The 15,916-nt window shown below is 38.3% G+C and overlaps 1 protein-coding gene across 5 annotated transcripts in view; it reads left to right on the top strand.

Moving 5' to 3' along the window:
* The window catches only part of ncoa1 (nuclear receptor coactivator 1), a 63,594-nt gene that overhangs the window by 19,867 nt on the left and 27,811 nt on the right, over positions 1–15,916 (top strand). For all 5 annotated transcript variants that reach the window (XM_066677696.1, XM_066677693.1, XM_066677694.1 and 2 more), the window contains exon 3: positions 3,922–4,027. In XM_066677696.1, coding sequence (XP_066533793.1) covers positions 3,939–4,027 — 89 coding nt within the window. In that variant the 5' untranslated portion in view covers positions 3,922–3,938. The remainder of the gene's footprint in view (positions 1–3,921; positions 4,028–15,916) is intronic.

Here is a 15,916-nt window from a genome sequence, read left to right as displayed (position 1 = left end):
ATAAAATGTTTTCCACAGCCATAAAATTATAGAAATCAGACTCTCATAGTTTTAAACTGCAGAATAGTATGCCTGATATGTATTTAATATAACTTTGAAATTTGATAGTAAGAATGTGTGCTACTTCTGAGTCAAATGTAAATGACCTAAGCCTCCTATTAACTTAAAATGCATGCTTCTCTTCCGCCAAGTACCCGAGAGCTTTGAAGTTTATTCTTCATCGCTAACAGAATTCACAATGAAGAGTGGTTTAAGCTAATTGTCCATGGCATGTGGCGCTTGCAGCTGCCAACAAACATCTAGTTCTGTTGAAAACTTTAAGACTTGAAAATACTTTGGCTAATGCTTGAGGAGAAGGCATTGTCCAGTGCTTGCCAGCCTTGCTCAGTGTGAGGGCATGGCTTCTGTAGCAGTAAAGCATGTGCCACAAGCAGTCTCTACTTGTCACCTTTCTTTTCCCCCTGCTGAATCAGGCTCATTCACATTTATTTATTTATTCATTTATTTATTTTTAAGTTCAAGTTTTAATTTTGACCTACTTTTTGTGGTTTCATAGCCTGTGTTTAAATATTTCAGTTTGAGGTGAAATGCTGAAAATGAGTCTGCTGAGGATTAGGGGCTCACAGGCTGCTGGAGGTTTTTCAGCAGGCACTACAATGGCAGCCTGTTCAGACCCTAAAGATCAAAGTTGCTCATGCCTGCGAGCCAAGCAGTGGTTCAAGAAAGCCCAGCAAAGCTCCTGCCCCCCCTCAGTGGCGCTACCTCACACACCAAACAGAGCATCTGGGTGGGACAGCGATGCTGACTTCCTAGAGGGACACACATGGCTTTGGCAAATTGTCATGCTGAGACTGCTTCAGAAGCTTCACATTTGCCCTCTCTTGTAAAAGAAGGCAGTTAGGGTCAGCAGCCTGTCATAAACAGTTCTAGAACGTAAGGTTTTAATTTTTCTTAGGTTTAGTGGGCAAGGGGATTTTTGCTTATCTTTAAGTTAGTCAAAAAAGCATAAGGAAAGATAACCATAAGTACATGTCCTACATGTCCTGTTTCTGAGGTTACGGGCAGCTTCTGAGGACATTTGATTCTGGTTGGTGTCATTATTTGTATCTCCTGAAGTAAACGGCATAGATAGAAAAATAGTTTACATTATTTGATGAGACCTACCGGACATGTTAATATCTTTATTTGAAATATTGTACTGCTTGAATCAATAGATACTTAGACCTGTCACATCAGAATCTAAGTGGCCTGATAAAAGTAAACTGGGTTTACATATGCAGTTCAGTGCAGAGAATGTGTGTAGCCTTACAGATTCTGATGGTTTAGGTGCTGTATGTAAAGGAAACTAGGACACAAATAATACTGGTGGAGACAATTTGATTGTTGTTAGCAAAGCCGCCAATATCTACTTTAATTTTGTAGAAAGCTAGGGCTGGGCAGTTAATCAAAAATGAATTAAAATCGATGTTCAAAACTTCTAATCGACATAATCTTGTCTTTATTTTATTCTGTTATGTCCCTACTGCCTGTTCTGTCACTTTAAAACCATTCTACCAAGTTGTAGTCATGTGATTCTGCCCATCTGCCACATGGAAGCAACCTAAACGCAGAGGCCGACCAAGCAACTTGAGCAGCTCATACCAAAGAAAAACACAGCGTCTGTGGTTTAGACGTGCTGTGTTTTGACTATAATTAAGACGACAATGAACAAAAAGTAGTCAAATGTAAACAGTGAGAGAAAACAGTTTCAGTGACCAAAGCACAATCACACACCAAATATAAACAGTGCTCAAAAACAAGAGAGTAGCAAGCTCCCAGAAACATTAGAAAAAATATCCCATATTTAATACTGGAGCATATTTACAGTACAAGCCTTGTCAAATATCAGGGTCAAAAATACAAAAACAATATAATCGTATTAATCATAATCGTGATAAATTGTGCAATTAATTTTGAAATTGATTTGCGCATATATCGCCCAGCACAAAAAGAAGCGTACATTAAAAAAAAAAAGTAAAGCAATACAAGCAAATCTGATCAATTTTAAGGCAAAAAACACAACAAACATAATTGTTAAAATAAAAAAAATAATAAAAATGTATCAAAATCTTAAATTTAAGGCATAAACAAGGCAAAAAAATCTTTTCAACACAATTTGTATATGTTGTTTTAAAAAAAGGAAAAGAGATTTCCTGAAACATCTGCTATCCATGCATATATTTTCCCCAGATTTAGTCATTGCCAGTTCCTCCCTCTAACAGTTGGGTCAACCTTAAGAATGATGCTGCTTGGAAGGGTGAAGTCTAGTGTGCTTCCTCCACCAGGGTTTTTCCTGCCTCATAATAAGGCCTAGGTTGTACCAACTTGATCAAGTGCACACACACACGTACATGGCCCTTGCCAACAATTTTATAAAAACAGTGTTTTTAGTAGTGGTGGAAGAAAATGACAACTAGCATGTTGAAGCAAAATGTAAACATTTCCTGTATTTTTCTACATCTAATCACTCTGTTATTTTAAATGTGATTTACAGAGTTATATAAGAGCATGTTTTGCATTCTGTGCAAATATTTACATAAGTTGCACACTGCTCTATGGCTGTTGTAGCATTACGAATATTGAATCAATACAGCAAACAATGCAGTATCATCAGCTTTTCTTAGAAAACCGAAATGTTTTTTTCTGAAATAACAGAAACCATGTCTTAAAATCTACAGACCCTTAGTCAAGACCGATATTAGAAATGCCAGAGTCTCTCAAGTAGTGCTGGGTGATATGAGCTCAAATCAAAATCACGATTAATTGTACATTTTATTACGATTATGATTTAATGAATGATTGTTTTGTTTTTGTTTCGATTGTGCTTTGGGCGTTGAAACCACAGATGCTGTGATTTTCTTTGGTACATGCTGCTTGAGTCACTCGGTTCGCCTCAGTGTTTAGGTTCTCCTACGAGTTGCTTCTATGTGGCAGAATCTCTTGACTACAGTGTGGTAGTGTGGATTTAAAGGACAGTACATGAACACACATTGGGAATATGACAGAATATATAAAAAAAGTTAAAACATGTATATATCAATATAGACAAGATTATGTCAATTAGAAGTTCTGAATGTCAATTTCAATTATTTTTTCGAATAATTGCCCAGCCCTAGTCTCAATGAGAAGGGTAAATTTCATCATTTCACAGAAAACAAGATCATGTATCATTCAGTAGTATAATCCATAGATTACTGTTCACTGCTACATAAATGGTGCTTATTCACAGTTAATCTCTGTTACTTCATCACCAAGGAGTTCTCTCACATTAGCCTCACAATCGGGGTTTTTGCAAGTGGCCAAGCTCAATTCTCACAACTATGATTGGATGCATTCGCAGCTGAAAAGCGCTGCAGAACCAAAGGGACTTTCAATTACAGTTTTGGCTTTTGACAGATTTTATGATGACGCAGTAAGGAGCCATTGATTTCATGTGTGACTATTAGGAATGAAGCAGTCACCTAAGGCTGTGAGTAACATCAAATCATCTGACAGTTGTGCTCTCACAGCTTGGACCATGTTACTTGACATTTCACTGGTTTATGAGCAGAAAGACATGCAGCTATTGTCCTTCCTTCATGGATGCTGATTTTGGCAGATAATTGATTTGTCTGTTTGAAACAGTCTATCAGTTGCAATTTTTTTTCTTTCCTTGCCATGTCATTTATCAATTCTGGATACTGTTATCTGATTCAGTCTGAAAGCGTGCAATAGCTGTCATTGGCTGGCTTCCCTAAGCTTATGTGAATCAATTTCCTGGACTGTATCACTTAACCCTGCTGGCCTGCTGCTGTTGATTTGTGAGTATTGGATTATGTGATTGGCCGAGTGCCTTGTCTGAACTTGAACTCATTGGCTGACTGGTGTCTTTGCTCTCCACAGCTTTGCATAAGCTCAAAATGAGTGCCGTGGGAGAGAGTGCCCTTGACCCCGCCACCCCAGAGTCACGCAAAAGGAAAGGCTCACCATGTGACACCTCCGGTCCAAGGTAAATTAAAACTGAATTGATCTAATTCCTTGTGTTAATACCGTTTTCATTTACATTTATTTTATTTTACCTTTATGTACAGATGTATGGATTTCTGAACCCACAACACAGAAAACAACAATAAAACATTGTTTTGGAGTATTCTTGTTTTCACTCTTCCTTTTATGTCAGAAACTGTGCTATATTGCTTAATAATTTCTGGATTATGAACACCTACCTTGTATCTACACTCATTGTTCACTTTATCAGCTCTACTGACTGTACAGGAGCACTTTGTAGTTCTACAATTCCAGACAGTAGCCCACCTGTTTCTCTAAAGATAAATCTGGACAGCATACATGTTTATATCTTGACTGGCAACTGGAACATTATGGTCATACTGGGTCATATCATTCAAATGATATTAAACATTTTTAGCCAGATTGTTGACCAATCATTTTCAATAATTGATCACTGCCTGTTCCAACTGGTCAGTGAGTTTCCCCCAATCACACACAGTGCCACCTGCCTTGGGAGTTTGGGAGCGAGTATGTATATCTTCTGAGAAACACCACCTCAAGGCTCCGCCTCTTTTCACCCTGAACAAAAAGCAAACTGCCCAGATCTGTCTCATCAGCAGACAGACACGTGGTATTTTGCACAGTGAGCAGAGAGATGGGGGTAGGGGATTGTACCCACCCGGAGAGAGAAGCCAGTTGTGCTCTCTAGAACCCATAGTCTTGCGTGGTTAAGGCATGATAAAGGATTGATCTCAGTCACCCATTGATGGGACCAATGCTTGTACTGACACGGAAAGAGAAGAGTATTAAAAAAAAGAGTATTTGCCTCTAGCTAACATTTAGGGTACTGACAATAAACATTTTGATCAGAACACAATACATTGAGATATATCACAGAGATCCTGACTAAATTGATCTAGAACTGAAGTTCCATGTTTATGGTGTTAAGTAATGAGTCAGTGTAAGACCTGTCAAGGTGTCATAACTGATTCATAAGAAGCATGACTAAGGCTAAGCAAGATACAGTCAGAATATGTTTGATTCTGAGTAAAAGTAGTTATTGGAATATTGTAATTGATTGTTGGTCTGCTATGTTCCTTAATGGCTTTGAAGTAAGTTTATTGTCAAATATTTGAGGAAGCCCTGCTTCATTAAAAAAAAAAAAACATTTCCCACTTTGATTTTCAGTCAACAAAACATTGGCAGCTATACGTTTTACTTAACTCACAGCTGTTGAGGGATACTTCAGATGATTTTGGCAAAATTTGGATAAAGTTTGGAGTATAGTCATTAGCATTGAGCTTTTCAGTTAAATTTGACTTTTAAATTTCTAAAGTATTGTTTGAAAAAATATTCAAACAATTAGCTACTGGCTACTGCACCCAGAATGCTTGGGGAAACAGTGACCGCATAGTGACTCCACAGTGGACATGGATGACACAGTTCAAATCCATAAAAAGAAAACCAGTAATAGTTATTATAAACAGGCAAATTATAATGATTGTTTTTCACCTTGCTCTAGATTTCACATCCCACCGTCTATAAACACAGTCTTGTAGGTGGACTGAGGATGTGAAAGTGTTCATATGTGTGACTGTGTGGTTCCCTATGAACTGGCACCTGTCCATGGTATATTTCTGACTCGTGCCCTCCGATTCTGTGTAGGACACCATGACCCTGAACTGTTGCAGAAAACAAATGAATGGTTCACCTCTGATAACACTTAGCCATGTTCAATTTCACATTACACTTAAAAAATAATAATAATAATAATAATAATAATATATAATGTAGAGTACATGTTGTATAGGATATAATTTACAAGTGAACTGTATAAAGAGCTCTGACATTTTTGTTTAGCAGTGCTTTTCTATGACTATTTGGTGCCTGGGAGCTAAAAAGTGTGCTAGCGAAAATATGCCATTGTAACCATTGAAGTATGGCATATTTCCTAAGGTACTGCTGCAATAAACATTTATTTGCATGTATGATTGTCTTGCACAGACTACTTAGCCTTAATGTGTTGAGTAATTGCAATCTCAAAAAGAAGGCATGGCCATTTGTTTGTAGAAACATTCAATGAAACTTTTGGATAGTGGGCAGTGTTCTAATTGTTGCAATGTTGTAAAGTCAAGGAAGTAGAAATGGAAGAAATACACAGTAGTGTTATTCCCTCAGGCCATACTGCTTTTACTGTCATTTATTGTAAAGACATTTTTATGTACTTATCTGCCACAAGGGATTCCATGGCAGGAATTTTGGGTTGTTATCGGCCCATTTGTCATGAAGATTTAACTTGTCATGAAGATTGTTGTTGGCCCATTTGTATCTTTTTTTTTTATTTATTTATTTATTTATTTTTTTTAAAATACCAACCTCATTACCAAAAATGTTGGGACACTGTGCAAAATGTAAAACCCTTGTATTTTATTGAAAATAGTTTAAATATACGAAAATACATGAAAACATTTTAAATATAGAAACTGAAAAAGTTTACTGTTATTTGTTTATTTAAATATTATTATTATTTTTTTTAAACAATATTTGCCGATTTTGAATTTCATACCAGCAAAAAGTTCAAAGAAAGGGACAGGGCCATATTAACTACTGTGCTGCATCACCCCTTTTTTAAACAGTGCTCTCTAAACATTTGGGAACTGAGGATACAAATTGCTGTAGTTTTGAAAGTGAAATGTTTTGTTTTTCGGATTTCAGCAGCAGTGTTTCTGGTTTCTTCTTTGCATTTGTGAGTTTTGACTTGCATTTCTTGATGTAGCTATGAATTGTGTTCACAGAAAATGGTTTTAAGAAGTGTTTTCTGATCCCTTATCTGTTTCTGAATTCAGTCTCGCCTTAGGACGCGAAGATCACAGCCAGCCATTACTGGTTTTGGGAATTGTCTCTTGTATTTAAAGATCTCTCCAGTTTATCTGAATCTTTTAATGATATAATTTCCTTGTTTCAACATTTGAATTATCGTCTTTGTACAATTTTCAACTAATTATAGGATTAAAAGAAAAACTTTTTCTGGAAGTGAGATTTGTACTACAACAACAACAACAAAAAAAATGCAATGGCAAGTTTTGTTCGGATAGAAGTGACAGGCCTATCTTGAATCTAAGGTCTTCTTGGTTTCAGGTACATGGTGGTGGTAATTCTGGTAGTAGCAGGTGTTTGTGGAATTATTGGTATTTGTAATAGTGTGGGTGAGGGAGGAGAACTGGTCTGTTCGGGTGTGTGATAGTGCATCTTCCACGAGGCCTTGGTGGGGCTGATGTAACTGCTTGTTTCTACAGCAACCCCACGCAGCGCCTGACCCGCACACCGCGCCTGCGCACAACCTTGGCAATGCATTGACCTACTTTCTCCGCCTGTCTATACACACATACGGACATACATACTTACACATGCACACTCTAGTCATCCACTTGCTCACCTCATGCTCACCTCAGCCGTTATACAAATCAAAGAGATAAGCCCTCTTTTGGGTTCTCACTGTAGTCAAATTAGTCAGGTACAAACACATACGTATATATATATATATATAGTTACACACACACACGGACACACTTGCTCCCATTACAGTGTAAAACACACAGAGCAGAGAATGTTGAAGAATAAACAGTTCCTGCCACAACTCCCCAACTGACCCGCTTCGGTGCTCTCCTAATGTCTGTCGTTCCTCAAACATTTACAGTATCACTTTCTTCCCTGGGCCTCAGTTATCTTGTTTACTGCCTCTTTTCTGGAAACCTTCTTTCATTCTTCACATGGCAAGGTTTGAAGAAAAAAAAAAAGGGTCAAATGTGCTACATTCCACTTATATATCACACTTTGTGACCACTGCTAGTGTTTCTCTCTCTCTCTCTCTCTCTCTCTCTCTCTCTCTCTCTCTCTCTCTCTCAGAATTCACTTTCTGTTCTACAGATCGCACGTGTTCGAAACCAGGTCAGGTGTTGGTATTGGGCACATCTGTCCTGATCATAAAAATGTTCAAACACCACTCAAGTTGGAACATTTATTTTTTTATCCTAAGACCCATGATATTTTTCAGTAAAAGATTTCTATTTTCTTTTGTTAACATCTGTGTCAACCCAGTGAATGTAAGCGCAGCCAATTCATGCTCTGATAGTTGAGGAGATGTTGTTGTTATTATGCATGCTAATAACAGTAGAGAATAACGAGGGTCGTCTTATCTTATTGAGATAATCTAAAAATAACTGTGATCTGAGGAAAATGTTTTTTAAATTGATTTCAACAGAAACTCCCGAGCAAGAGAGAGCTTGAAACAAAGCTAGCATGAAATTGTACACAATCATATTGTGTGATGCAATGGTGTTAAGCGCTGTTTATCTCTCAGTGGTGTAACTTACAGTTTGAGTACGATAGTCTACCTTTAATTCTTTTCTAACAGCCTTTAATGGAAAACTGAATTACTGAGCCATTTACAAAAAAATAAATGAATAAGATTCTGTAAATATTATTATTAATAAAAAGTGACCAAACAATCCATGTATTTTTAAAAACTAAGCTGCTAAAACAGTTTGCTTTGAACTGATGTCATAAAGAGCAGCTAATTAACATGCATACACCCTACAGCTGAAAAGTTTATATATACATTCAGGCTGCTTACTGAATGAAACTCTATACATGGCATCCAGTCAGGACAGAGGTCATTTTACATATATCAGTCTTAAGGGTACAGTAACAATCACCATGATTAATTCAAAGGGATAAAGAAAGTTTGGTCTGGTTATGACTGTGGACATTAATATGTTTATATAATATATTAGTATAAATATACTTTATTAAAAACAGGGTGCTAATTTTTTTTTTTTAAATAAAGAGAGATATTTGGAAAGTGAACATAACAGCTTTTAATTGGAGCAGAAACCTTCACAGATGTCATAAGCAGACCTAAGGGACAAAGCAAAGTATAGGAAATATGGAGGATATGATCCCTTTAGGTTCCTAAATTATTTCAAATGTTTCTGCATATTCCTATTAGTCCTATGTATTAAGGAAGTTTAACACTGTGAATGACAGTAAAAGAAGAAAACAGCAATGCATGAGGTGTGCCCCCCCCCCCCCCTCTTCCCTTCCTTTCCTCCACTGTCTCTCTCTCTCCAAACACACTTACACACGTTTTTAAACTCCCAGCCTCTTCCCGTCTCTGCCTGTGTCTCTCCACTGCTCTATAACCCACTTTCCAGTGTGCAGTGTAAGTCTGTGAGGAATGTGTGATGTGCATCTCGGACAGAAAGCCTCGGCTCGCCCCTCATTAGTCCTGCTATAAGGCCCGGCCGGTGAAATGTGTTTTTTGGCCCTGTGCAGCCCACCCACAGCGCGTCCCCAAAAGCACCTATCGCCCCATTGCCTCAGTCATCTGCCGACTCTTCCCTCCCAAACCACTGCTTCTCCAACCCCCCTCATGGTTAGAGCCTGTGCTGTTATCTTCATGTGACAGAGGACATGTATGCAGCAGCTGGTTTTTCCCTGGACTTGAGCTGTTTGTGAAATGAGCCTCACCAAGACACAAATAATGAGAAGGTCCTGCTGGTTATTGCCCTCTTTACATGCCCTTTTCCTGGTTCTTGGATTCTGCCTCAAGATGGAGATTTTAACCTTTACTTTGGTCCACATGCCATTGGGCTGAGGAAATGTTTCATATCAATCAAAACATGGACTGAAAAGAACGTTTTTAATTATATTTAACGCAGTCCTGTGTTCACATGGAACTGATAGAACTCCAAATTTTGTTCTGAATCAGTGTATAAGAAATATGGATGCACAGACTCGACATTTTCAGTTCAGATACGATACATAAACTTGACGTGTCGGTCGATACACTATACTGATTCGATACCATTGTTTCATTGATAAACCATATAACTCACCTTTTGGGAGAGACTTAGGACATAAGGACTGACTTAAACATTACTATCAACAATATTAACAAAATATAACAAAGTGACACAGATTTAAATGTACTGAAATGGTATTTATTTGTTACTAAAGTGACCAATTGTGCAGGCCTTGGCAGAGCACTCAAATTCAAGATAAAATAAAAAAGGGGGAGGGGGGTGCACTGTTGAGATGCACTGAGCCTTATATCTGTCGAGTGAGAGGTTTTCTGAGTGTTTGTGCTATGCAGTTTATCTCAGCACAGGCTGACAGTGCACAAAAACACGTAGAAAATTAAATAAAACTGTTTCTTAGAGAGCAAATTTCAGCGACTGGTTTTGGTGGAAAAGAAATGTTTTAAAATAAGCAAACTAGGATAATTCTACATTGTTTAGAAGCAGAGCTGGCCATCTAACCGCCACTTGGACTGCACCGCACTGCAGCACACAATGCCCAGCGAACTGAGTCTCAAAACACACATAATTATCAAATCAAATCAAATCAAATTTATTTATATAGCGCTTTTCACAACTGATGTTGTCACAAAGCAGCTTCACAGAATTCCAGTAAGACAAGATTTGACATGAAATGTAAAGACAAATGTAAAACCCTCAAGTGAGCAAGCCAGGGGCGACAGTGGCAAGGAAAAACTCCCCCAGCTGAGGAAGAAACCTTGGGAGGAACCAAGGCTCACAAGGGGTGACCCATCCTCCTCTGGTCAATCTACTGGTGATGATAGTAGTCCATGAGAACTTCAGTGTAGGGACAGCTTCAAGGCACTTGGTGGTTGCTGGAGCGTGGGCAGCTGGTCTGAAGCGTGGAGGAGGATCTCGACAGTCATCCATCAGTGTCCAGACAGACAGGTGGGCAGTCGTTTACTCGGAAAGATGTAAAGGGATGGAATTAGTTTTGAACTGTTTTGTGTTTGTAAAGTAGAAAATATAAAAATGTCCAGAGTGTGGCTAATGACTCCGGCAGATCTGACTATGACAGCATTAACTAAAAGGAGAGAACCAGGAGGACACACAGACACGGGAGCATCCTGAAACACTGGCATCCCTCCGCTCCACCGTCAACAAACCTGAGTGATCGCGAGAAGCGGCGGGACGACAGCACCAGCGTCTCAGTATACTATAATTCCCTGTGTCCATGCACCCCCCGGATCTGCCGCCTTTATCTATGGGGGAGCATTAGCTACCAAATGATAAACTAAACAAATGAGTTTTTAGCCTACATTTGAAGATTGCGACTGTGTCTGAGTCCCGAACATTTTTTGGAAGATCATTCCAGAGTTGGGGGGCTTTATAAGAAAAGGCTCTTCCCCCAGCTGAGGCCTTCTGAATTCTGGGAACATTTAAAAATCCAGTATTCTGTGATCTGAGTGAACGTGGAGGCTCATAATAGGAAATTGTATCTTGAAGATATTCAGGAGCAAGCCCATGTAGAGCTTTATATGTTAATAACAAAATTTTGTAGTCAATGCGGAATTTAACAGGCAGCCAATGAAGTGATGATAAAACTGGGCTGATATGTTCAAATTTTCTAGTTTTAGTGAGGACCCTAGCTGCAGCATTTTGAACTAGTTGAAGTTTTCTTAAATTGCTACTGGTGCATCCTGACAGTAGTGCGTTACAGTAGTCAAGCCTTGAAGTAATAAAGGCATGTACTAATGTTTCTGCGTCCTGGAGAGATAAGGCATTTCTAATCTTAGCAATATTGCGAAGATGTAAAAAAGCTGTCCTAGTGATACTACCTATGTGTTGATCAAATGATAAATCCGGGTCAATTATGACACCAAGATTTTTTGCTGCTGAACCAGGTTTAACTGGAAAGTCAGCGAGATTTAAAATTAAATCTGATAATTTATTTCTTGTCACTTTTGGACCCAAAAGCAGGACCTCTGTTTTGTTGCTGTTTAGAAGGAGGAAGTTACGCAACATCCAGCCTTTCACGTCTTTTACACAGTCCTCTATTTTCTTTAATCTGTGTTTGTCATCGGGCTTGGCTGAAATATACAATTGTGTGTCGTCTGCGTAACAGTGAAAGTTAATGTCATGGTTTCTTATAACTGTGCCTAGCGGTAACATGTATAATGTAAATAATAATGGTCCTAAAATAGAGCCTTGTGGAATTCCAAATCTTACTTTAGAATAATTTGAAGTTAGATTGTTTACTTTTACGAATTGATAACGTTCCGTTAAGTAAGATTTGAACCATAATAGGGCTGTCCCTGTGATTCCAACCATGTTTTCTAACCTTTCTATGAGAATATTGTGGTCTATTGTATCGAAGGCTGCGCTTAGGTCAAGAAGCACCAACAGGGATACGTGGCCTTGATCAGAGGCAAGAAGAAGATCATTTGTTATCTTGACTAGAGCTGTCTCTGTACTATGATGTTGCCTGAATCCAGATTGGAATTTTTCATATATATGATTCTTATGTAGATATGAACTAAGTTGTTGGGCCACAGCTCTTTCTAAGATCTTAGACAGAAATGGCAAATTAGAAATAGGCCTGTAATTAGACAGTGTACTAGCATCAAGATTTGGTTTCTTGATCATAGGTTTAATAACTGCTAGTTTAAAAGCTTTGGGTACATGGCCCAGACTAAGCGATGAGTTTACTATAGTTAAAAGAGGATCAATAATAGCTGGTAGTACTTCTTTGAGCAACTTTGTGGGAATTGCGTCAAGTGTGCAAGTTGTACAGTTTGCGGAGGTGATAATCTTCTCTAGTTCTAATTGTGGGAGTGGGTAAAAGGTTTCAAGTCTTTCTTTTACAGTTATTATGTTTTATTTCATTCACATCGGGTGGCAGCCAGGATGGATTTGATCCTGTGGCTAGAGTTTGTTGTCTAATATTCTCAATTTTATTATTAAAAAAGTCCATAAAATCTTTACTGGTGAGAGTTGCTGGAATTAGTTGTTCAGAACCTGCTTGATTTTTTGTAATTCTAGAAAACACACTAAACAGTGCTCTCGGATTATTTTTATTATTGGAGATCAGCGAGGCCAGATATGCTGAGCGAGCTTTAGTGAGGGCATTTCTATACTCTATAAGGCTGTCCTTCCAGGCAGAATGAAACACTTCAAGCTTGGTTGATCGCCATTTCCGCTCTAGTTTTCGTAATGTTTGTTTTAAAGTACGGGTCTTATCGTTATACCATGGTGCGAGCTTTTTCTGTCTTATACTTTTATGTTTAAGTGGTGCTACCTTTTCTAAAGTAGATCGACAGGTATTTTCTAGGTAATCAGTTAGTACATCTAGGTCCATTGGGTCTGATGGAGTTGGAACTGGGGTCGATAGTTCTGGTAGGTTTTCTATAAATTGTAGGGCGGTAGATGGTTTTATTATACGCCTTGTAGAATAGCGAGGGTTCTTACATATATTATGGATAAAACGTAGCTCATATGAAATTAAGTAATGATCGGAGATTGCTGAGGATTGCGGTAAGATATTAATTTTGTCAATGTTAAGACCTAGTGTCAGAACTAAGTCTAAAGTGTGGCTGCAGTAGTGTGTAGGCCCTGTTACATTTTGAGTAATACCAATAGAGTCTAAGATTGAGGTAAATGCCTTTTTTAGTGGGTCACTTTCCTTCTCAAAATGGATATTGAAATCTCCTACAATTATAACTTTATGATTGCACACCGCTAGGTTTGTAGCAAAATCACTGAATTCTTTCAGAAATTCTAAGTAAGGCCCTGGTGGTCTGTAAATGTTGCATAATAAAAATGCGTCCTTTTTTGTGACCGGATTTGTAATAATAGTGGAGAGAACCTCAAAAGAAGAGAAGGTGTCACATTGTTTAAGACTAATTTCTAGGGTATTTTGGTAAATTACACATACTCCACCTCCTTTGCCTGATATTCTTGGGCTATGTGCATAATTATAGCCTAGGGGGGTGGCTTCATTTAGTGCTAAATATTCATTTGGTTTAACCCACGTTTCCGTGAGACAGAAAACATTGAATTTATGATCACTTATAATATCATTTACGATGAGTGCTTTTGAGTTTAGTGATCTTATGTTGAGTAACCCAAATTTTAGTTCTGAGGTGTTGCTGCTAGGTGTTGTGTATGATTTAATATTGATTAGGTTGCTGAAACAGGCTGATTTTGTTTTTCTACTTTTACATTTAGTTCGGGGGAAAGACACAGTCTCAATACAGTTGAACCTGGGTGACGTCTCAAGACAGTTCGCAGACGGTCGGTTTAGCCTGTCTGTCTGCGGCCTGGTCCCGGCTCTGGATTGTCAGCCGGGACCAGGCCGCAGACAGACAGGCTAAACCGACCGTCTATCTTCTAATTAGAAGATAAAGCCTAATTAAAAGATACATATGAGCACAAAGATGAGTGAGGGGTCTTTTAGAGATACCGTCCACATTTTTGAAATATCACAGTGCACAGTATTATCATTGAATCACCCAACCTTAATTTTTATATTGTTCATATTGATAGCGGAGATGTATAGTACCAACCAAAATTTAGAAATATACCATGATATAAATTTTTGCCATATTGTCCAGCCCTGGTCTGAATCTGTAAAGCTGTTAGTAATTTTGGACTGTTTCTGCTTTGGTTCTGTTAGTTTTCACACAGGGAACAATCTAAGTGCATCAAAATGCATCACAGCAGACCACATAAGATTGGTAAGAGGTAACTGGAGCAAGGGCAAGAAAAGTAAACACAGGGGAAGATGTCCTGTGTATTGGGTTGCATATTTCTGTTCTGTTTCTGCGATTAGTGCCTAAACATTACCTATCTCTATGTTCACCTGCTTTGCTGCATCCAACACACAAAGCACCTCTGGCTACAGGAGCCGTTTAGCTCAAACCTGCTGTGTACAGCTGATAGTGGGGTTAGATCTAGGTCACTTCACATTCTCACCCGAAACGAACCCCACCAGAAATGGTTTGGGATTGGATTGAGACCACAGAGAGGAAGTTTGGTTCTGCATCAAATGGACCAGCGTTTAACTGGACCAAAAAGTGCAAAACCAATAGGCCCCTGTGTACAAGGGATTACAGCGACATTGGCAGTGTTTGGTATCATTTAAAGGTTTTGTGTTCCTTCCAATTCCATAGCAGATTCATCTAGCAGCTCATGTGTTATTGTCTAATAAGGCTCATGGGACCTTAAAGATGCAGATTCTTTTTATTCAGTCATTAACATTGTGGAATAAGTTGCTGAATATTGTGTAGCATTAATTGCACTTCTTTTCACTGTCATTGGCAAGAGACCTGCTCTTGCATTAACTTAAGGTTTGGCTCATAGGCCCTAGCTTAAAAATATATAGGGTTTGGAATTCAGAAGTGTTTTAATTAATTTATTTATTAAATTTATTTACTGAGCCATTGTGAAAGGAGTGATGATTCTTTTTCGAAAAAATAATTTTGGTGATGGAATAAGGATAATCAACCAAATTGGCACAAACTGCTTAGTGCCTCCTTCTGTTTTCCCCTTACTTTAGATCAGTGGTGTTCAACTCCGTTCCTACTTAGATGTGATTGAAAGATACAATATACAATAATATTGTAATATGGTAAATTGGCAAAAGAGAAAGCTGTTGGCATGTATGCCTTTGTTCACACTGGTAGCTTAAAATCTGTGCTCAGGTGATGTCTACATAAACCTGATGGGATCATTTGCAAGTGATGACTCATGTTTTCACTGATGTGGCAGTCAATAAACACCTTTTCTCATTATCCGCTGTGATAAAGAAGCGTGGACAGATGAATTCTCTCAGTTTTAAACTTGCTTTAGGAGAGTTACAGGACTATGATTTTTGAGGCGGAAGCATATCTCAAGCTGCAGAGAAAATAAAGCTCTATTATTAGAGCTTAATTATTATTAATTAATTAAGTTTTCAGCCATTAAGACAGTGAATTAGACAGCCAAGTATCACAATCCTAAGCTACGTAATGCTCTGAAGTAGAGTTGGGCAGTATAACGGTATTATATAATGCAGTGTTTAAACCAAACTT

The sequence above is a fragment of the Hoplias malabaricus genome, chromosome 7 (genome assembly GCF_029633855.1).
Source record: "Hoplias malabaricus isolate fHopMal1 chromosome 7, fHopMal1.hap1, whole genome shotgun sequence".
NCBI classification, from domain to species: Eukaryota; Metazoa; Chordata; class Actinopteri; order Characiformes; family Erythrinidae; genus Hoplias; species Hoplias malabaricus.
This window is presented reverse-complemented; position numbering and strand designations above follow the sequence as displayed.